The sequence below is a fragment of the Lynx rufus genome, unplaced genomic scaffold, assembly GCF_022079265.1.
Source record: "Lynx rufus isolate CCGP_SWC_20201006 ecotype Redwood Valley unplaced genomic scaffold, mLynRuf1.p SCAF_14, whole genome shotgun sequence".
Taxonomy (NCBI): Eukaryota; Metazoa; Chordata; class Mammalia; order Carnivora; family Felidae; genus Lynx; species Lynx rufus.
The window spans coordinates 11,759,185-11,782,663 of record NW_025814828.1 but is presented as its reverse complement, the minus strand read 5'-3'; the positions used below and the strand labels follow the sequence as shown (position 1 = coordinate 11,782,663).

The window sequence follows — 23,479 nt, the reverse complement described above, 5'->3', positions numbered from 1 at the left end:
GCCTTAATATATATTTAAAAAAAACCCAGCACCTTTCAGGAGCACCTGGGTGGCTCAGTCAGCTCACCTTCCGACTCCTGATTTCAGCTCAGGTCATGATCTCATGGTTGGTGGGTTGGAGCCCTGAGTTGGGCTCTGTGCTGACAGCATGGAGCCTATTTGGGATTCTCTCTCTCCTTCTCTATGCCCCTCCACCACTTGTGCACGCTCTTTATCTCTTTCTCAAACATTAAAAAAAAAAAAAAGCCCACCTTTCAGGACGCCTGGGTGGCTCAGTCGGTTAAGCATCCGACTTTGGCTCAGGTCATGATCTCGTGGCTTGTGAGTTCAAGCCCTGCATTGGGTTCTGTGTTGACAGCTCAGAGCCTGGAGCCTGCTTCGGATTCTGTGTCTCCCTCTCTCTCTCTCCCTCCACTGCTCGTGCTCTGTCATCTCTCTCTCTCTCAAAAATGAATAAACATTAAAAAAAAACCCTTTCGTGTAAATTGATAAGCGAAGCACCAAACTCTGTTGACACCCACCCCCATTCTCGGCTCCCTCTTCGTAGCCACAGAAGATTTGTCTGCACATGTTGTGTCCACTCGCCCACCTTCCTGATGCTCTCAGCCTGGCATCCACCCCCATCAGTGCCTAGAGTCACCACTGGCTTCCCTGTGGCCCAACTCAGAAGTCATTTTTTTCTTTTCACATTAACTCTTCCTTACATGGTTTGACTACTTCCTCCTTCTCGTCACCCTCTCTCTTTTCTTTGGTCTCCGAGATGGTGGGTTCTTGCATCTCTGGGCGCTCCTTGCTCCTTCAGTTTCCTTTCTCAGGTAAGTCCCTTGTCCTCTACCAGACCCCTACACACACGAGTTCTCTGGATCTCAGCCGAGTCTTCTCTCGTAGAATATCATCTTCCAGGGTGGTCTTGTCCATCCCATGAACATAGAGGCCATTTATAGTCCTACAAGTCCCACGCTGATATTCACAGCACACGCCTCACCTCTGAGTTCTGTGGACTCATTCAGGCACCTCTTTTCTCATGTTCCCAGGCCTGTCACGTTTAAAACATTGGGGGAGCCTGGGTGGCTCAGTCGGTAAATCTTCCGACTTCGGCCCAGGTCATGATCTCACAGTTCGTGGGTTCGAGCCCCGCGTCAGGCTCTGTGCTGACAGCTTGGAGCCTGGAGCCTGCTTCGGATTCTGTGTCTCCTCTCTCTCTCTGCACCTCCCCAGCTCATGCTCGCACTCTGTCTCTGTCAAAAATAAATAAAAACTTAAAAAAAATTAAAAAAAATAAACAGCAGAAGTTGAAGTCTTGTTCCCCCTATTCCCACGTGTCTTGACAACAAACAAATGAGAACTCCTTTCTCTTCCAGTCTTTTCCATCTTAATGAATGGCATGCGCTGCTCAAAGAAGAAACATGGTGGTCACCGTTATTCCTTTTCCTCCCCCACCCGCATCCAGTCCCTCAGCAAAACCTTTCTATTTCTGAAATCTATCTGAAATGTATCTACCTCACTCCTGTCCCCTGCCCAGTCCCAGCCAGCCCACTGCAGCAGCCTCTTCAGGGGGCTGCTCTCTACTCCAAATAGTGGCTCAAGACATCTAAGATAAAAATTGGATCAGCATGTTCCTGTTGTACTTTATTATTTTTTATTTTTTACTTAATTTTTTAAATGTTTATGTTTGAGAGAGAGAGACAGGGTGTGAGTGGGCAAGGGGTAGAGAGAGAGGGAGACACAGCACCCAAAGCGGGCTCCAGGCCCTGAGCTGTCAGCACAGAGCTGGACGCGGGGCTCAAACCCACAAACCACGAGATCATGACCTGAGCTGAAGTTGGACGCTTTACCAACTGAGCCACCCAGACATGCCATTCCTGTTGTACTTTTAAGGAAATCTCAGATACTTTACAGTGGCCTGCACTTGACCAGGTCTTTTCTGACTCTCTGAACTCATCTTGTGCCATTTTCTCCAGCCACCTCTGTGTCTGCATATCACTCTCTTCTTACTGCCTTAAGGCCTTTGCAATGCCATACTCCCTCCTGTCCTGCCCGGAAACCACTTACCCCCAACTCTGTTCATTTGGGGCCATCTATTACTCTCCTCATTTTCTCTCTCTGCACCCTATTTACTTCTTTTATAGCATGTGTAATTTTGTATTTACTTTGTTACATTGTCTTCCTCACTGGAAAGTAAACTCCATAAAGGCTTAGCAGATCTGTTATTCATTCACCAGTATGCATATCCAGTGACTAACACACTACATGCTCTCAATCAGTATATCTTGAGTGAGGGAACTAAGTAATGAGTGATAACTTAAATGGGTAATGAGCAGTATTTCATAAAAAGTGATGTACAAGTGTCCTAATTAATACATAACCCCCCAAATAGTTCCTAGTACATATGAAGCCCTTACATACTTAGCTATTGTTATTCTTATAGTAATCATACTTAATAGTATTTATTAAGTTAATAGTAATATCACCCAAACTAATAGCAAAATTAAAAGAGCAAGGAGATAACAATTTCTGCTTCTTAAATTAGCGAAGATTAAAAAAATATGATGGTGGGCACCTGGGTGGCTCAGTCGGTTAAGTGTCCAACTCTTAATTTCAGCTCAGGTCATGGTCTCACCATTCATGGGTTCTCGAGCCCCATGTTGGGCTCTGTACTGACAGCACAGAGCCTGCTTGGGATTCTCTCTCTTCCTCTCTTTCTGCCCTCCCCAAATTAAATAAATAAAAATATATAATATGGTCAACATTTTGATGAAATGGGCACTTTGTACAGACAGTTATTAAGCAATTTGACAATTTGGATGAAAGCAATTCAGTTAGTATAAGAATTTGTAAAAATGATTTTTTGTTCAAAAACAAATGCTGCTAGACCCTGGCTGTCCAAATGTCAGTGTTTGTACTATGGAGGCCATGCCTTTAAACTTTTTTGTAGGTTAGGCTTTTTTTCTTACTTTTTCTTTTTGTCTATTTTTCCCAAGAGTTTCAGATTTTTTTTCTTTCCCTTTCCTTTCCCTCCCCTCCAGAAATTAATCCTTCCCTTCTGTGTTTGTGACAAGGACGCATTGGGGAAAAAAATCTAAATGTGCAACAATAGGTGATTTGTTGGAATGAGTTAACTTTCTAACAATAGGGGGTTAAATGGGAGGGGGAACCAATATTTAGAGCATGTAGAGTTGAAAAACTGCCCTGTGGTATAGCAAAATTACGAAGACTAGAACAACCAATGACTAACAGTAGGCATGTTCAGCAAAATTGCTGTTTAATCACTTGATTGTGTTGACCAGTTTGCTTTTGGCCACATCACATTTAGCCATAAACCTACAGATACACCAAGAGCCCTTAACATGTCTGGACCTTCAGGCCCCAAATTTCACCTTGAAGGGAAAAAAAGAGAAATGTGGTCAGAGATTTGTGTGCAAAGATATTTATCAAAAGTTAGCAATGATGCCAAAAAGAAGGCCCAAACAAACCATAAAACATGATCTCTGACAGTAGGGAGATTATCCAACATGAGGGTGAGGGTCCAGGAATAGGTAGAAGGAAAATACTGTTTCTTTCTCTTCTTGGATATTGAGGATTTATACTCGTTGGTACAATTACTTAGAGGAGTCTGCTTAAGCAACGTATAGTAAGATTGAGGATTTGAGTGCATTTCCTGAGAATCACCAAATCATAAAAGGATTTTGAAATCATGCCCAAAAAGAAATGGGCATTCATTTCTGACAGCTCTGCCATGTGACACATTGCTGTCACTTGCTTTTAGGGAAGGCCAGCACCGTGGCAAAATGAGCAGCATTCAGGGATAGATGGGTTCCGATTACCTGTGAAAGGAGCAGAGGCAAAATGAGAGAGATGCCCTTTGCCACGCTCACGCAGCACAGCCAGAACAGTGTGCTCTTTTCTCTTTCTTGGGAAGACTTTTTGAGCCATATGGCTTCCATGTGGAAGTGATTTCATCTCCTTAATTAAGATCACATTTACGAATAAACGTACAGGCAGGAAGCCAGCTCGACAAGGGTATCATGCTAAAAGCCAGGGCAAGCAGGAAGTCTTTGAAGGATAGAAGATGAAGGTAGCTGGGGTTCGGAAGGAAGTGATTTCGGAGATCTTGTTTGGTCTTGGGTGTTTTGTGGTCATTATTGGAGCGGTATGTTAGGTTCGTTAAAGGTTTAACTCTGACATATTTCTAGAGAAAGAGAGACCAGGTTGTCTGGATTGGGGAGCCACCCCTGTTGGTCTAGGCTAGCCAGAATTTACCCTTAACCTTTTCTGAAGAGTTTTCTGTTCCCTTCCCTGCATATTTGAAATCTAAGATTTTTAAGACATTTGATTTTTCAAATGCAGACTAAAACCTTCAAAGATAAGTTTCCTAAATACTTTTAATCTATGAGATGAGAAGAAAGACTAAAGAGGAATAGCCTTGGATTTTAGTCCCTGTACAGGCACTATTGATCAGGACCAAAACAGAGAAAAGGAAAAAGAAAACAATTTCACTGATGGACTTGAAGTGCATTAGTTCTGTTCATGCTGAAACAGATTTGTGGAATAATGTTTTATTTTAGGTTGTCATGGACCGATTTATTTTAACAGATACACATTATAGCTAAGTTTTAACCAAAAAAAGAACGGTTTGTTTAATTAAATTCTCATTCTGTTTTTGAGGACCATATTAATAGTTTAACACTATACATAACAATAAACAAAACAGAACACAGTTAAGAATGTGCTAGGTTTGCTCAAAGTGCATCCGAGGCTAGCATTATCCTTGTGTTAAATGAACATAATTTACATTTGCTATTTCAACAGTTACCACGGAGGGTCAAAATTAAAAACCTATCTGCTTTTCTTTTTTAAATTTTTTTTTTCAACGTTTATTTATTTTTTTGGGACAGAGAGAGACAGAGCATGAACGGGGGAGGGGCAGAGAGAGAGGGAGACACAGAATCGGAAACAGGCTCCAGGCTCTGAGCCATCAGCCCAGAGCCCGACGCGGGGCTCGAACTCACGGACCGCGAGATCGTGACCTGGCTGAAGTCGGACGCTTAACCGACTGCGCCACCCAGGCGCCCCACCTATCTGCTTTTCAAAAACTATGCGTATATATAACGCATGATATGTGTGTCTATATATATGTACATGTATATATACATGTATGCACCTATACCCCCACTCATGGGGACAGCTTCCGAATTGATTTTATCTCATTATGGATTAATTGAAATAGAACAGTGTACATTTATGTTTCGGGTATTGATTATTCAAGATGTGTTATATTGAAACCTTTAACGTTCCCATTTTCAGTACAGAAAAGGATATTAGAATTGGAATTCTGTTTTAGGCTATAGATGTGGAAAACACTTAAAAATGAGTAAAAAAATCCCCTTTAGCCCTTTTCACGCTTGTAAGATGGTAGGTTTTATCTGTGGCTTTATAGTGTCTCTCGTTGGTTTCTGTTTAAATTTTTGTAAATGAGTACATAAATACAGAAGTCTGTGTGTGTATGCACACATGTGTGTCTGTGTCGTTGCAGTCTTAGAGAGGTGACTGGTATTTGGACAGTATGGATCAGGTTGAGAAGCTAGAGGCAGGAAGGATGGCAAAAGAGATAGCTAGGGGAGCAAGACTGATGACTGAGTTTGAGGGCAAGAGTAGAGCCCATTAACCAGTGGCCCCCTTCTTAACACAGTTCTAGTTGTCCTTCCTTGCCCCCAGCCACATTCTCCCTTCTCGACAGCTCTAGTCTGAGAAGTCAGAAGGGAATGTTCAAAATTAAAATGTGGGGGAAAACACTAATTTTCTGACTCAGGATTTTAGAACCAGCAATGAATTTAAATGTCAGTGAGTCCTATCATGGGATTTTCTGATGAGTGAACTAAGCCCAGAAGAAGATAAGTGCTTTGCTAGTCAGCAGGAAAAGCCATGCTAGCATCAAAGCCTCCAGGTTTCCAGCTCAAGAGTATTATGACTACATTCTGGGAGAATTCTAGTGAAAATTAAACCAAGAGACTCTCTGTGATTAATCTCTTGGCTGGAGGCAGGGATACTGCATCAGCCACTGAAGCAGAGGTTAGGAAAGACACTTAAACCAAACAGGGATTCTTTTTCTAGAAGAGAGCCAAATATTGCCTGGGCAGGGGAGTCATCGATATTAGATGAAGTTTACCCTTGATCTTTTTATTAAAAAAAATTTTTTTAAGTAATCTCTACTCTTAACGTGGGGCTCAAACTCATGACCCTGAGATGAAAAGTCGCATGCTCCACTGATGGAGCCAGCCAGGCACCCCTACGCTTGATCTTTTTAGAGGTAATTTTAGAAGTCCTCATCAGACAAAACCAGATCCTTTCCAGATGGTGCCATATACATCTAAGGGTCGTAGAGAATTTGATCCTGTGTCCCATGGGCGCTGCCCTTGTTTTATGTGTTTCAAGGTCTTCAGATTGATTGTGAGTCTTTGGCCTGAGGTTGTACTTGATGCCATAGGTCTCTCTGGTTTCATTTATGTGTGCACAGGGGCATTTGCTTTTGTAGTCTTTGAAGCTGTATTGATGCAGCGTGGCCTTCTAAGCCACATAAATCCACCTGCCAGAACTTTTAAAGCCTGAAGCTTTAATACATGAGACATTCATAGGAAAGGAAACAGTCTTCTGATAGCATTATTTACAGTTCTGTAATTCCAAAATTTAATCTACAGACATACAATTTAACCATACCAAATCACCTGTCCTGAAGAGAGGCATTTTGCTACAGGTAGGTAAAGATACTGATGAATACCTTATGTATACTGTAAATAAATTTATTATTCATGGGATTTTCCATTATGAAAGTCAGCCAATAACTATTTATTGAAGACCTACTATGTGATAGGCAGCATGGGTTGGCCCTGGGTGAAAAAGACAGCCATGTTCCTGTCCTCATAGCATTTACATAATTATTCTCTGCAAAATGATGCATTTATCAAGGGTAGTGAATAATTGTGGGCTCTGGATTCTCTCTTTTGGTCTATTTACACAGTCTATTTACAGCTCTTTATTAAAATATAATATAGACACAGAAAAGTATACAAATCAAGTGTATAACTCAGAAAATTTTCACCAAGTGAACATGCCCATGGAAGCAGAAGCTAGGTCAAGAGGCAGAAATTGTTCGTCCCCAGGAGTCCCCTTTTTAACACCTTCCAGTTACTAAGCTTCCCAAGGTAACCACTTTTCTGACTTCTGACATCATAGATTAGTTTTGCCTCGTTTGGAACTTTATAGAAATGGAATCATATGGTATATGATCGTCTGCCTTCATTTGCTCGGTATTATGATCGTGAAATTCATCCAAGTCGTTGCATATAGTTGGGTTCATTCACTGTCCTTGCGGTATAGTATTTCATTGTGTAAGTAGATTACAATTCATTTATCCCTTCTATTGTTAAAGACATCTCGAATATTTCCAGGTTTGGGCTGTTACTGACAGTATCACTATGAAGATTCATATACTTGTCTTTAGGTGAACATTTCTTTTGAGGGTCCACATATGAATGGAATGCTGGGTCATAGGTCATGCATATACATTCACGTGTACCGTGTACTGCCAAGCAGCTTTCTACCGCGTTTATACAAAGTTCTAGTCCCACCGGGAGTGTATGAAAAGCTGCATTTTTTCCACATCCTTGCCACATTTGGTGTTACGTGCTTTTTCATTTTTGTGTGTGTTTTCAGTTTCTAAAAAGTCAAACAGAACCACCGGGGCTTTGTGATAAACAGTGAGACACATCATAAAGTTCATAGCAACAGCGATAATCCCTTGGATTTTGGTCTGTGCCAGTGATTCAAAACATGGTATCCTATCGGCTCACAAACTCTGCTTAACTGTTGATGGAATCGAAGCCACTGTTTACAGTGGAAAATCTTGCAGAAGTTGGCCTTTCTTGCATTTGAAGTCGTGGCTTTTTCAAGCCAGTGGTGGCGGATGACCTTTTTTCGCCTGAGGGCAGAGTTAGAACAAATACAAATATTTACTGGCCACTTAAAAAAATTTTTTTAATGGACATGGCTTCATTGAGACCTGGGGAAAAAGCACACCCTGGGACATGAGCTACCCTGCTATTATCAAGTGGAAGGCTGGAGGCAAGCCTTGGCCAATAAACTATTAACCTGGGACCCTATTTGAGAAATGGTTAGAGGGAGATAGCTGTCATCCTGAAATTAGTTTGTCAACCATATTGTAAAGCTAGGAGGGCTAACTTTTAGATGAAGACCCTTCAGAGGGGCCTGTATGGTAGCCCATCCCCTTGCTTTAACAGCACTTGCCAAGGAGGAGTTGTTAATACAGTCATCCAGGCCCCAGGCCCATCAGAGAAGCGCCCAGCTGAAGTGAAGAAGAACTTTATTTTTGGAAAGATTCTGATGGTTTCCTTTTCCTTTTCAGTCTAAGATTTACACTCGCACACCAACCTTATATTTGGACTTCAAACTGGACCACGGAGCAAAGCATTCCCAGCCTATTCCTAAAGGTATGGTGGCTTCTGGGGTTTAGTGATCAGAAAAAAAGGGACTGCTTTCTCTGAAATGTGCTCATTTTTGAATCTGTAATTACACTTAAATTAACAAATATTCCTGGGGCTTTTCAAGCAAAGAAGATCAGGAAGAATTCATAGAGTGTTAGGGCCGGACTGTGTGGGCCCTGTTTTTTTCCACCCCCGTTTTATGGGTGGAAACACTAAGATCCAACAGATGAGCTACTTGCTCACGTCCTCGTAAAGACTTGCTGGACAAGCCAGGACTTTCACCTGCATCTTCTGATTTCCTAGCCACTGGTGACTCAGAGTGTTCCTGCAGGCACATTCCAACCTTGTGACTTATGAACAGGTGTATTCCTGAATGAGATACTGGTATCTGTTGATAAAGGTACTGTTATGGAGGGCTTACCCTTAAGTGGACTTCTAAGTTCAAAAGCATACTTAGGAAACTCCCAAGTGTATAAGGCCAATTTCATTTTTAAAAATGGTTGCATGAGATCATTAGGCAGAAACCTTGGAGCCATTATTTTCTTCTTTGGGTTTTTCTGGCTATTTTTGAGTATAGAAAAACTCTTCAGATTAATTCTCTGAAACATATGCCTACCCTTATACATAATTTTTATAACAATAAGTGTGAAAGTGTTAAAGCCCATATGCTTTAACCTTGAGTACAGTGCTTTTTTCTTCTGCTTTTGAGTTTGCTTCCCTCCAGTTCCTTCCAGTACCTTCCCTATACATCGCAGCTCTAGGATATAGCCGACACAGATCCTCAAATTAGATCTTGCTGTGTTTTTCTCCACACTCACTTTTCTACACTGACATATGTATGCATGGAAATGCACCCCTATACAGGATTGTTTTGTCATTGTTTTACTAAAATGGAACCATATTATAAATGCATTTTTGCATCTTTTTTGATCCAACAGCTCCTCATGGGAATCCTTCCCAATCTACTTATAGGGGCTCTCTTTGTTTATTTAAGTAATTAATTAAAAAAATTTTTGAAGTTTATTTTTTTGAGAGAGAGAGAGCATGCGTGTACACACGCAAGTGGGAGAGGGACAAAAGAGAGAGAGAGAGAGAGAGAGAGAAGAGAAGAGAAGAGAAGAGAAGAGAAGAGAAGAGAATATCCCAAGCAGGCTCTGTGCTGTCAGTGCAGAGCCCAACGTGTGGCTCAGTCTCACAAACTATGAGATCGTGACCTGAGCTGCGATCAAGAGTCGGACGCTCAACCAACTGAGCCACCCAGGCACCCTGACTTTGAAAAATTTTTAATTGAAGTATAGTTGACATCTCAGTTTCAGCTGTACCACATAGTGGTTCGACAACAGTGTACATTGCGGTATACTCGCTGTGGTATGTCTGCCTACCATCTGTGACCACACGGCGTCGTTGTAGTGTTAGTGACTGCATTCCCTATGCTGTACTTTTCATCCCCGTGCCTTATTTTATAACTGCAAGATGGTACGTCTGAATCCCCTTCGCCTATCTCCCCGTCCTCCTTCCCTTTGGCAACCACTGGTTTGTTCTCTGTATTTGAGTCTGTTTCTCTCAGTGGTGGTGGTAGTAATGGCGGTATGCCGTGCCGTGGGTGGACTGTGAGGCATTTACCTACTGCCTGTCAGCAGGCACTCCCTTTGTTCCTAGAGCTCGGCCACTGCACACTGGTCTGCAGTGAACATCCTTATACACGTGTCCTTCCCTATGGCACTTATTTTGATGCAGTAGATTTCCAGTGATGGTCACAAGGTATACGCATGTTTGATTTTAAAACAAACACGTCAGGGTGATTGGTTGGCTCGGTCGGTTGAGTGACTTCAGCTCAGGTCGTGATCTTGCGCTTTGTGGGTTCGAGCTCCATGTGGGGCTCTGTGCCAACCACCCGGAGCCTGCTTCGGATTCTGTGTCTCCTCTCTCTCCCCAGCTCACACTCTGTCTCTCTCTCTCTCTCTCAAAAATAAATAAACATTAAAAAAATAAGTAAAACACATTGTCAGGCTGCGATCCCGAAACACAATTATACTTTTTCCATCAGCAGTATCTGAGAGTGCCAGTTTCTCCATGACCCCACTGACACTAAGTGTATGGTTCATGTTAGGTTCTGTTCTACCCTTAGCACCACTCTACGTTACCTAATGAGAGAATGCGTATATGTCACTTTGAAAGGCTGTACTTCTGGGGTGACTCAGTTGGTTGAGCGTCCGACTTGGGCTCAGGTCGTGAACTTGCAGTTCATGAGTTTGAGCCCCGCGTCGGGCTCTGCGCTGACAGCTTGGAGCCCGGAGCCTGCTCCGGATTCTGTGTCTCCCTCTCCCTCTGTTCCTCCCCTGCTCAAACTTTGTCTTTCTCTCGAAAGTAAATAAAGATTTAAAACAATTTTAAAAAGGCCAAACTTCTGTTCTAATTTGTCCTTATAAATTCTAAACTTGAGATTTGTTTTCAAAAACGTTTTTGGAGGGATAGAAAAGCCAGTAGCTTAGAAATGCATGTGCGTCATCGAGTCAATATAAACCCATTTGGAAAAAGTCTCTTATAAACCCAGCAACGAAGCGTCCTCTCTCTTCTTCTCAGTGTCGCTGTCTCTGTCACACGTGCGCGCACGCACACACACGCACACACACACACCCATGTTCACATTACATTAAGTGACAAATCCAAAGTTTGGGGCATCTCTGTCCAGTACCAGACAAACAGTTTAATTCAGGTATTATAAAGTACTTACTGCCTACAGACTTGATAGTTTTGGCTGTCTGTAATCAGCCATATTGGCTGGTGAAATTATGCTGCATAAATTTTATTATCAAGTCATTTAAGTCAAGGTGACCCTTTGTCTTTTTTTTAAAAACCACCTTTCAGGTCAAATTCCATTATAAACCTGAAGGACTGTTTAAATTCATTTTATTTGGGTGCTTTGCTGCATCAGATATTTTTTGAAATGCTTTTGTCACTGGCAGGGTCCTAGACATGTTCCGTTTACAATATTTTGATGGTTTTGTTACTCACGGTAAGGGGATTTGACATGGACGTCTGGGTTATGTTTGGCTTTTGGCATAAGCTTTGTGATCTCACTAATGTAATGCCGACATGATTGTATCATTACCGGAGTAGAGGGAGAGAGGTAGGGGCATACGCTGCTACCATCTCATCCCTGATACCAGGAAAATACATGTTTCTCAAGGGACATCCAGTTGAGGGAGATTGGAAAGCTTTCTCGTGAATCAGACTCGGTTTCATCTGAATTCTTTCCCCTAAATAGTTATTAGAATTGATTTTTAGCATCTCTCTCTTTCCTTTGGTTAAGGCCCATTTCTGTGGAGTTGGGCTAACCTTGCAGAAAACAGATGTTTCATGCCGTGGCGATTGGGAAGGCAGCTGATACCAGGAATTGAGCTGGACAGTGCATCACTTGCAAAGAATCCAATCTGTCAGGTCTCTGACAGCACCACATTCCTTTCCCATTGGCCGCACATTTTTCATGTTAGCTCTTGGCTAAACCAGGAGTAAGTAGTTGTGTTGGGTTTAGGTTTGTGGTTTTTTGTTTTTTTGGGGTTTTTTTGCAGTGACTTTTACCATCTCTTACAAAGCAATCTGATTTTCCTTGCTGCAAAGTGACATACAGATAACACTGGTATCATTCATTCAGAAGGACATAAACCTGTATTTCTAGGAACATATCAGTCTTGCCCAAGAAACTTGGGCCTCTGGTCCTCACGTCCCCTTTGTCTTCTGACTGCATCACAGTTTGGCCGTCAACAGCCACTCTGTTGCTCCCCATCTTCCTTCACAGTGCCTCTGCTAGTAGGTATTTTAAAGTATCATCTGGAATGTTAAAAACGGAGGATGGTTCTGGTATGGAAAAACTTCACCTAAAAAATTTTTTTTAAATGTTTATTTTTGAGAGAGAGAGAGAGAGTGAGTGAGATGGGAAGGGGCAGAGAGAAAAGGAGACAGAGAATCTGAAACAGGATCCAGGCTCTGAGCTGTCAGCACAGAGCCTGTCGTGGAACTCAAACTCACAGACCACGAGATCATGACATGAGCTGAAGTCAGACACTTAACCAACTGAGCCACCCAGGTGCCCCTGGAAAAACTTAATTTTGTAAGTTTTTTCTTTTCACTTCCCCCAACCTTTTAGTTTTCTTTACAGTATATATACGTCAATCCAAACGATTTCTTTGGAGAACATAGGGCCTACCCCACTGTGGTAAGCTGAAGAGTAGGCCCAGAAATGTCCACACTCAGGGTGCCTGAGTGGCTCAGTCTGTTGAGCATCCGACTCCTGATTTCAGCTCAGGTCATGATCTCAACAGTTCGTGGGATAGAGCCCCACGTTGGGTTCTGTGCTGACAGTGTGGAGCCTGCTTGGGATTCTGTCTCTCTCCCTCTCTCTGCCCCTCCTTGGTGTGTTCTCACTCTCTCTCTCTCAAAAAAAAAAAAAACATCAAAAAAGTTATATAAAAAACCAAACATGTCCACACTGTAATCCTTGGAACCTGTGAATATGTTACTTTCCATGGTGAAGGGGATGTTGTAGGTATGATTAAGTTAAGGATCTTGAGATGGGGAGAGTAGCCCAGATAGTCCAGGTGGGCCCAATATAATTACAAGGGTCTGGGTACGTGAAGGGGGCAAGAGTCGGAGTGAACGAAGTGACAGTGGAAGCACAGGTCCAGGTGATGCACCTGCTGGCTTTGAAAATGGAGGTAGGGGGTGCCATGTGGCGAGTGGCTCAGTCTGTTGAGCGTCCCACTCTTGATTCCGGTTCAGGTCATGATCCCAGGGTTGTGGGATTGAGCCCCACTTCGGGCTCCGCAGTAAGCATGGAGCCTGCTTGTGATTCTCTCTCTCTTTCTGCCTCTGCCTCTCTACCCTGCTTGTGTGGTCTCTTTCTCTCTAAAATTAAAAAGGGCAGGGGAGTGCCTGGGTGGCTCAGTCGGTTAAGCATCTGACTTTGGCTCGGGTCATGATCTCGTGGTCCATGAGTTCAAGCCCCATGTCAGGCGCTGTGCTGACAGCTCGGAGCCTAGAACCTGCTTCAGATTCTGTGTCTCCCGCTCTCTCTGCCCCTCCCCTGCTCACACTCTGTCTCTCTTTCTCTCTGAAAAATAAACATTTAAAAAAATTAAAAGAAAATGAAAGGGGGCCTCGAGCCAAAGAATAGGGGCACCCTCTAAAAGGTAGAAAAGGCAAGGAAATGAATTTTCCTCTAGAGCCTCCAGAAAGAAGGCCACCCTGATACCTTGATTTTAAACTGTTGAGACCATTTGGGGACTCCAGACCTCCAGAACTGTTAGATAACAAGTCTGTGGTGTTTAAAGCCACAAAGTGTGCTAATTTCTTATAGCAGCCATAGGAAAAATACATTCTCTTATTGTCAATGTATTTTTGCTTTCATGGGAGGAAAAAACAGAAAGGAGCCCTGTCAATTACATCTCCATAAAATTGGGGGGGGGAATAGAAATCACTGCTTCAAAACACTTTTTTAAAAAGTAGATTCTAATGCTGTACGTACGGTAGCTACTCAGTAAATCCTGGTAGGTATCAATCTCACTGTATTACTTATCTATATTGTGGCATAACAAATTACTCCCAAATGTAGTGGCTGAAGATAACATTTGTTACCTCACAGTGTCACTGTGGTCTTTGGCTCAGGGACTCCTATAAGGCTGCAGTGGACACATCAGCAGGGCTGTGGCAATCCCAGGGCTCAACGCAGAAGGATGCGCTTCGAAGCCCACACCCTTGTGGCTGGTGACAGGCATTCAGTTTCTTGAAGGTTGTTGGCTGCAGTCCGCCGTCACCTCCTTGCCACGTGGGCCTCTCCAGAGGGCAGCTCGTGGACAACATGGCCTCTAGCTTCATCAGAGCCTATGAGGCAGAGAGTAAGAAGGAATGAGCAAGTGGAAGCCAGAGTCTTCAAGTAACCCAGTCTCAGAAGTGACATCCCAGTACTTGTGCCGATTCTGCCAGTTAGAGCCACACCGCTAGGTGCAGCCCACACTCAGAGAAGAGCTTACAGAGGGCGTGAATACCAGGAGGCAGAGGGCGTCTCGGAGTCAACTTGCCAAGCCTGTGATCTTGGTTCACAGGGCCATACGTTTCCCCCTATGGTCAGTGACTCGAAAAGTACTATTTCTCTTGTTATTATTTTTTTGAAAATGGAAGGCACGGTGAATTCTCAAGAGTTCCTGCCTAAATGTCTTTTCACTGTCATTATCTACGTTTTAAGGGAGAATGCCCCAAACATGAATGATTCATGTGGAATTTTAGATTTTCAGGTGGTTTCATAGAACAAAGGCTGGCTGATTTTGTCCACTATACAGACTCCATGATTTAATTCATGCTCTCTACTTACCAGCAGTACCTTAAAGTAGTCAGTCACCATGCCCCCCATACTCAGAATGTGCTCGTAATGGTTATGGATGTCAATCAATAAGTCCTCAGAGCAGTGATGAACATGAACCAGAGCCTGAACAAATTATCCAGTGGAAAGCTTCATATCATTTTCCTTTGGGTGGGTTGTCTGTCTTTTTTAATACTGATTTGTAGGGGCCCATTACACATTCTGAATGCTCCTCATTGTCAGTTACTTGTGATGCAAATATCTTCCCCCTTTTGCCTTGTTTTTCACTCATATTTTTCTATACGTTAATAAATACAAATTTCTTAAATGTATTGCTCTGTTCCTTAATGGTTAGTGTATGCTTTCTGTGGCTTCTTTAATAATCTCTCCCAGCTCCAGATCATGAAAATGTTCAATTATAGATGCTTTGTTGTTTGCCTTTTGTAGCAAAAACCCTTAATAGGGAATCTTATGAACATTTTTGGGAGCTCACAGTTCACTGAATCATCCTGTAGTAATAATAGTTACTATAGCTAACATTTAGTAAATGCCCTATTATGTATTTAGACACTGCTCTGAGAACTCCCTCTGTATCAACTCCTGCACTCCTCATGAGTCTATGAAGTAAGGTCTGTGATTACTCCATTTTTCAGGTGAGGAAACTGAGGTGCAAAGTGACTTACTTAAACTTACTCAAGGTCGACTAGCCAGGGAGTGTTGGGGATGCGATTCTACCTTACACAGTTGGACTTTCACTGTGACTCCTAACCACTAAGGTCCAGACATGTTAATGGGCCAATACCCTATTGATAGTGCTTTGGGAATATTGGCAAATAAACCCAAGGCTTTGCAGATAGGTTTAAAAAAATAACAATTTTGAAAAAAATTTTTAATGTTTGTTTATTTTTGAGGGGATGGGAGGGGCAGAGAGAGAGGGGGACAGAGGATCTGAAGTGGGCTCTGTGCTGAAAGCAGAGAGCCCGATGTGGGGCTCGCACTCACAAACCATGAGATCATGACCTGAGCTGAAGTCAGACGTGTTATAAACTGAAACACCAAGGTGCCCCCAATTTGTGAAACTTTTTAAGTGAATCTCCCCAGTTCGAAAATTATATTGTTTTTGTAATCATTTTTAAGAGAGAACAGATTAAATTAATAATCAATGCAAAGTAAGAAACCATTCTAAGAATTCAGACACATTTCAGTTTCGACAGGGGTTTATTTTTTCCCATAGTTTCAGGTCCTACTGAAGAATCTCGTTCTCTTGACGCGCCTGGGTGGCTCAGTCAGTTGAGCATCTGACTTCGGCTCAGGTCATGATCGCGCGGTTCGTGAGATGGAGCCCCGCATCGGGCTCTGTGCTGGCAGCTCCGAGCCTGGAGCCTGCTTCGGATTCTGTGTCTCCCTCTCTCTCTGCCCCTCCCCCACTTGCACTCTCTCTCTCTCAAAAATAAATAAATGTTAGAAAAAAATCTTGTTCTCTTAAAAACAGTCAGGTGCCAAGGGGCGCCTGGGTGGCTCATCAGTTAGGTCTGATTCTTGATTTTGGCTCAGGTCATGATCTCGCGGTTCCGTGAGTTCGAGCCCCTCATTGGGCTCTGTGCTGACAGTACAGAGCCTGTTTGGGATTCTCTCTCTCCCTCTCTCTCTGCCCTTCCCCTGCTCACCCTCTCTCTCTGTCTCTAAAAATAAATAAAATAAAACTTAAAAAAAAGTCAAGTGCCAAAATGTGTGCATTATGACATTCTCTGCTTATTTCAGGTTCTGTGGTTTTCCAAACCTTTGTTTAATCCTTAAAGTGGTGTGTATTTTGGTTCTTAATTGTCTTGGCCTTAGTCTAAGTTCTGATGCCTAAAGCCATTTCTACTTTATAGCCTTCAGTATAATTTTATGATTATAACTACATATTTGAATTATTTCCTGATTTTTTCTGAACAATTAAAACCCAATTGTGAGCACTGCATAATTGAAGATGAGAAAAAAGTCTGTTCAAATAAAGCTAAGTAATAATAGTAACATGTATTATTTTAGTGAAAAATTACCACATTAAATGTCTCAGTGGTGGGAAAACTTCAGTGTAGATTTAGCCTGTAATGATCAGGAAGCTTCCAGGGGATTCTAATGCATTTTTCTTCTTGCCGTTTTGTTAGCAAGGAAGTAATCAGCAGAACTTGTCCTCCAGAGGGCTAGGCTCCATTCTGGGCACACACAAGCCTGTCTTCTGAGAGTTTCCATTCCAGAGACTTTGTGTTGCTAATACATTTCTCATTCAAAATGTTAAATTTTGTTCATTTCTTAGTTTTTCTGTTAGTCCCTGGTGCAGTGAACGAATGTTCAGTATTATCAATGGTGGACCAAACCATAGGGGAAGGTTTTCTTATAGGTTGCAATTGTTCTTGTTAAGATGTAGTATCTTTAAGGGTGCCTGGGTGGCTCAGTCGGTTAAACATTCAACTCTTGGTTTTAGCTCAGGTCATGATCTCATGGTTCATGGGTTCGAGCCCCGCGTCGGGCTCCATGCTGACAGCATGGAACCTGCCTGGCATTTTCTCTCTCCCTCTCTCTCTGCCCCTCCTCTGCTCTGTCTCTCAAAATAAACTTAAAAACTTTTTAAAAAGATATAGTATCTTTAGAATGGCCCTTTATAATGTTACATGCCTATGGCTTATAAACATAGACTGTAGTATGATCATTCTGGAATATAGGAAACATGCTCTGAGTATATCTTGCTCTGGAAAGCCAGTCGTCTCAAGTGTCTTTGTGTTGGTAACATTCTATGCAATATCATTTGGCATTTTATTACTGATGTCACTCACCAAATTTGGTAAAATGGGCATTCTCTTTTCTTTTACTGGAATTCCTACAAGGTCATGTGGTATCCTACCTCTTTTCCTACCCCTTTTGCAGGGCTGCGACATTGACACCTCATTTGCTGTTTGTGTTTAGTTGTGAGATGGGGGTTAAACGCCTGTGCTCGTAGGCCTGGCGAGCTGTCAGCTGCTGGCTGATCAGAAAGCCCACCTTATGCTGCTAGTTCTAGACTGCGGTGTTCAGCGGGGCACAGACAGCATCCTAAGTGCCACAGCGTTCTTGATGAGGACAGCAAGGATCCATTGTCTCCGTTTTGGAGTTGAGGGCGGTGCTTCCAAGAGCGTGGGGCCATCTCTGTGACAGTGACCCTTCTGTGGGCTGGGCCACAGCTTATCGGAAGCATAGATACCAGTCACTGCAACCCCCTGACCTGTATAAAGTCAGAGGAAAGTGGAAAAAGAAGGAAGGAGCAGGAAAGGGAACGGGCATCTGTGAAATGCCTACTGAGGGCATTGTGTAGATAAGGCGAAAACCATCGAGCGCGTGCATATATACGTAGATATGTAAATGTGTACGTACCAGCTACACAGTGTCACTTGATCAGCACAACAGCCCTGTGTGGTACGTATTATTTCCTTATTTTACAAACCAGGAAACTGCCTCAAAGAGGCTAGCAATCTGGTCCTAGTCCCCCCTGAGTGTCTCTTGCTGATTTTTAAACCTGTATTTTCTGCCTGTGATTATGTACCTTCAATTTTTGTTGCTCTTTTATAGTTACAGGTGCTTTGTTTTCCATGGCACCACAAGGCCCCTGTAAGGTTTGCCACTGCCCTCTGCTTCCTCCTCCCCCAGAAGGGTTTGCTGGGTTAGAACTAACTAGAGAGGTGGGACAAGCAGAGGGGCCACAATGCTGGAGAAGGGTATGCATGTCAGGGTCAGGAGTCTGGGCTTTGTCCTGGGAGAACAGGGAGCCATTGAAGGGTTTTAAGTGGAAGGCCCCATTCATTGTGTGTAGGAAAAGGACTGAAGGCAATCAGGGGACATTTCTATCACCTATAAGATTTCATCTGTAGGGGTGCCTAGGTGGCTCAGTCTGTTGAATGTCTGACTTTGGCTCAGGTCATGATCTCATGGCCCATAGTCCATGGGTTTGGACCCCGCATCGGGCTCCATGCTGACAGCTCAGAGCCTGGAGCCTGCTTTGGATTCTGTGTCTCTCTCTCTGCCCCTCCCCCACTCATGCTCGCTCGCTCTCTCTCTCTCTCTCTCTCTCTCTCTCTCTCTCTTGCTCTCTCAAAATAATAAATAAACATTAAAAAAATTTTTTTAAAGATTTCATGTGTAAAAGAGAAGAAAGATAGGAAATACAGCAACATGGACGTTCATTATTTCCTCCTTTGCACCCTTCTGAATTAAAAAAAAATTAAAGCATGGAAAATAAGTAAACTCTTCTCTAAAGCTGAGGGATTAAACAAATTTGGTCTGATGATGAGGCAACATCAGACAAATCCCAACTTAGGAACATTCTACAAAATAACTGGTTTGTGCTTTTAATGGAAAAGACTGAGGAAGTGTTTCCCATGGAAGGACATTCCATGTGAGAACTAAATGCAGCCTGTGAACAGGGTTAGAGCCCAGCCTCCGCTTTTGTTTTGGGGTTTGTTTGGGTTCTTTTTCTTTTTCTTTTTCTTTTTCTTTTTCTTTTTCTTTTTCTTTTTCTTTTTCTTTTCCTTTCCTCTTTCTTTCTTTCTTTCTTTCTGCCATAAGAAGCATTACTGAGGCAATTGGCACACTTTGGATATCCATATATAGGTAATAGTGTTTTATTTTCTCATTGGTATTGTATCAATTTCAGAATTTTTTTTTTTAAATTTTTTTTTCAACGTTTATTTATTTTTGGGACAGAGAGAGATAGAGCATGAACGGGGGAGGGGCAGAGAGAGAGGGAGACGCAGAATCGGAAACAGGCTCCAGGCTCTGAGCCATCAGCCCAGAGCCTGACGCGGGGCTCGAACTCCCGGACCGCGAGATCATGACCTGGCTGAAGTCGGACGCTTAACCGACTGCGCCACCCAGGCGCCCCATCAATTTCAGAATTTTTATCAATACCCTATATTCATGTAGGAAACTATCATTGTTTTTAGGAAATATATACTGTCAAAGAACAAAAGTTGAAGCGAGTTAAGTCTGAAGATCTACTTGGCTCTATTCCACAATTCATGATTCAGGCAGCATCCCATGGAGTAAGTAGACAGGGGCTCCTAGGAGTTGTACCAAATGGAAGATTTTTATAGGCAGAAGAAGGATGGGGTAAGATATTAGCAAAGGAAAAGAAAGGATTGTTTCAGCCTGTGACGTCTTCTTTTTGCGAGGAAGGGAGCCGGCAGGGTTTTCTTCAGGCAGATGACCTCACCAGTGGTGCTCAGGCCATTTCAGGTTGACTCTTAAAAGGTCACATTCCTGGGAGAAGTTAAAGCTTGTGATTACGTCTTGGCTTCTCATGGGGGAAAAATGATTCCATTTTGGACTCTTTTTTAACGATACTGAATTATTTTGACGTTAAGGGACATCATATCTATAAATCTCAAATATTTCAGAAGAAAATAGAGACCTATTTCTAGAGAGAATGATAAAGCATATTGTGATAACACATTAGCTTTTGGAGAATCTGGGTGAGTGGTATATGGTAATTATTATTTTTGTAACTTTTCTGCTTGTCTGAAATTATTTCAAAACAAAAATCAAAAACATAATTTTTGAATGAGGAGAGGGAGGAGAGGACCAGGCAGGTCTGCCTCCCGTCCCCGATCGCCAGGCATGAAGTCCCCGGTGAGGGAGCTACCTGCCCAAGAGGAGCGTAGGGGCATAGAGGGGTTGGGGAGGTGTCACGAGCTCACCATGAAGGCACACGCACGAGTTGGGTCTTTATGCAGCACCAGCTGTGCTCAGTCCTAAAGCAAGGTGAACGTAATGAGAAAGTGGGTTCGGGATTCCAGACCCAGTGACATTGGAGCCCGTGATTAACTTGGCCTCTTCCTTGCACACGGCGCAGGACCTAGGACGAGGCACACGACGATCGAGATAACACAGGTGGTAGGAAGTGAACGAGGCCACCGCGAAGTCCATGTGCGGGCGCGCAGCTGAGAGGAGGCCCTGGGCCGGGTCCGCGCTCGGCCCTCCCGCTCCTTCTGTTCAAGCGGTGAAGGCTCTCCGTTCTCTTTGGCTGGAGCCTTCGGCGGCAGCTGCCTTTTCAGGCGCTCAGACGCAGAGGGTCACGTCTGTGGGGCCCGACCGCTGCAAAAGCCCTCCCCCTTTTAAAGGGATTTGGTCAGTCCTGGGCACCTGCACCCCTCCCCTGCTTCTGCTGCTGATCGGTTCTGGGTCGTCGTCAGCCGGTGCCGGTCTCGGGGAGAGCTCATCGTTGTTAGTACCCTCAGCCGCTCGTATCATTTGTCGACGCAGGCCCCTGCTGGACAGGAGTGACTCTGTCTTGCTCTCTACAGGAGCCTTGTAGAGCCAGTGTTGCTTTGGGATCTGGCAACCGGTGTGACCCAGAGTTTGGGGAGAGGCTCATTCTTTCCTTAGCCCTATTCCCTCTCTCCTTCCCTCCCCGGAGTTGACTTTTGTCAAAGACTTGCTCTGTCAGCAGTTTCTCTTTTTCGACTTTCTCTACACATACATAGATAAGGAGTAGTTGTGGAGTTCATCGTTAGGGTGAACTCTACAGACAAAGCAGGAGGAAAATGAGCTGGGTTAAGGCAAGGAATGGAGGCCAAGAAAAGCTCTCACTAGGGACATTTATAAGAATTGGGAGCCTCCCTGAAAATGAGAGCAGAAGCCACAGAAAGTGATTTACATATTTAAAAGTCTTACATTTTTGATGTTTGACTGAAGGAGGTCTGACTTAAATGTGTTGCTGATTAAACCATCCCGCAGGGCCAGAGGTAAAACGTGACCTCCATCCCAACTTATTTTGTCATTGCCTGAGGGACGGGAAGAGCTTCCCAGCTGCAAAGAGCCAGTAGCTTGGAGACCTCGGTTGTGGAAAAAGGGCAACCATAGGGCCTGTGACCTTGGAGCAGTAAAAATGGGGGGATGGTATCCATTACTGGTGCAGGACACAAGAGCGGGAGGAGGGGTGGGAGTGGAGGGCAGGAGGAGGAAGGATCTGCAAATCTCCGTGAAGAGCTTTTGCTGATGCAATCCTGCTCTTCGCAGAGAAGGAATCCTAATAAAATGTAGCAGTTCTTAAACATATAGAAAACGTTCATACCACTCGGCTCTTGTTTTAGTGTAGTTTTAAGAAGCAATGCTTAATGCTGTTGAAAACAATTCAACTGGCTAATTTGAAGTTTGAATCGGCTTTATTAAATGATTCATGAATGGTACAAAATGGAAGCTTCTTGTAGGAAGGAGGAGGGGGCAAGAAAGTTACTGGCAAAAGAAAAAGATGGTTCCAGACAAGGTCACCTTCCCAGGGAATTGGGGGTGGGAAGAGCAAGGGGTCTTATCATGCAGATCATCTCCTCTTCCTTTGGGGGATGGAGGGGACCCCTGTGGGGATGACCTCAGTGGTGCTGACTGGAAAAGTTCTGACTGACCCAGTTAAGACTGTGTTTCTGGAGGAGGTTGAAACTACAATTCAGTTGGGTATCAAGCCCCTGTTTGGGGACTTGGCCTAGCATTAGTGACTCCATCTTGGGTCTGTGGTTTTCTTGTTAATGGTGGAAATTAAACAAGGTGTGTAGCTGGTGCGCAAGGAGCACCGGGTTTGGCCACTCGTCGCTGACAAAATCCAAAGGTAGAAAAACAAGTAGTGGTGAAACAAGAATGCAGTTTGTTTCAGTGAGACCACCGCTGGGAGTGCAGCAGACCGGCATCTCAAAGACTTGTCTCCAAAGTACTGAAAAGGCGTCCGGGTTTACAGAAGGAAAATGTAGGGCAAAGGCGGGTGGATCTGTGCAGGGGGGCTGTGAAGGCCAAATCAGTCAGGGTCTTGGGATCAATCACGGGTAGGGTCTTGCTGGCTCAGAGCGGACCTTACTGCTGGAGGCGCTGGTTTTAGGGCCCATCGGGGGGCGCTCCGTCCTCAGCATCTTCCACCTGAGCCAAGAGACTAGCTGAAAAGAAGAACTTAATCAATTACAAAGTCTGAGGTCAAAATGGAGGTAGCTGGAAGTCTCAGTTTTAACAGAGCAAGCGCATTTGGACGATGTGTTAAAAAGAAGGGGGGAAAAGGCAATTTTCCCATTTTTAGTCCATTCCCTACAATGCTTTGTGCTTTCCAACCAGAAACATGAATTTTATTATTACTGATGAGGATGGGCTCACTAATAGAACCTGCTAATAGAAGATTTTTACAAGGGGCACTTAATACGTTGGCTTGGCCATCTTTGAGCACAGGTTTGGTCGTTCTGGATCCTGTACAAAGATAAAACAGAAAAGAAAACAAGGCATGGCAAGTATGTGTGGACTAGTTTTCTGTTTGCAGGGTGAGCAGGAATGAACCAAAGAGGGTGGAGGAGAGATGAGATTAGAACAAGTGAAATTGTCCTGAATAAAAACCCGGTTGAGCAATCGAGAGCTTTGAGGTTTTGTCAAACTCACAAGCCGTTAATTTTTTAGTACCTTTCAAGAATGAAGAAGGGATTGGTTACGTAAATCGTGACGTGTCCTCACAATGGACCACTCTGCAGGCTTTCCCGAGGATGAGTTACTTCTCTGTTTTGACATGGAATAGAACATTGAGTCTGTTCTGGTTTTTTAGCCAATGATATATAGTGCACAAAACAAAAAAGAAACCGAAAGCATAAAT

At 43.5% G+C, this 23,479-nt stretch overlaps 1 protein-coding gene across 4 annotated transcripts in view; it reads left to right on the top strand.

The window, feature by feature from the left end:
* PIR (pirin) overlaps positions 1–23,479 on the top strand; it is an 89,761-nt gene that overhangs the window by 45,879 nt on the left and 20,403 nt on the right. For all 4 annotated transcript variants that reach the window (XM_047075922.1, XM_047075923.1, XM_047075924.1 and 1 more), the window contains exon 6: positions 8,420–8,504. In XM_047075922.1, coding sequence (XP_046931878.1) covers positions 8,420–8,504 — 85 coding nt within the window. The remainder of the gene's footprint in view (positions 1–8,419; positions 8,505–23,479) is intronic.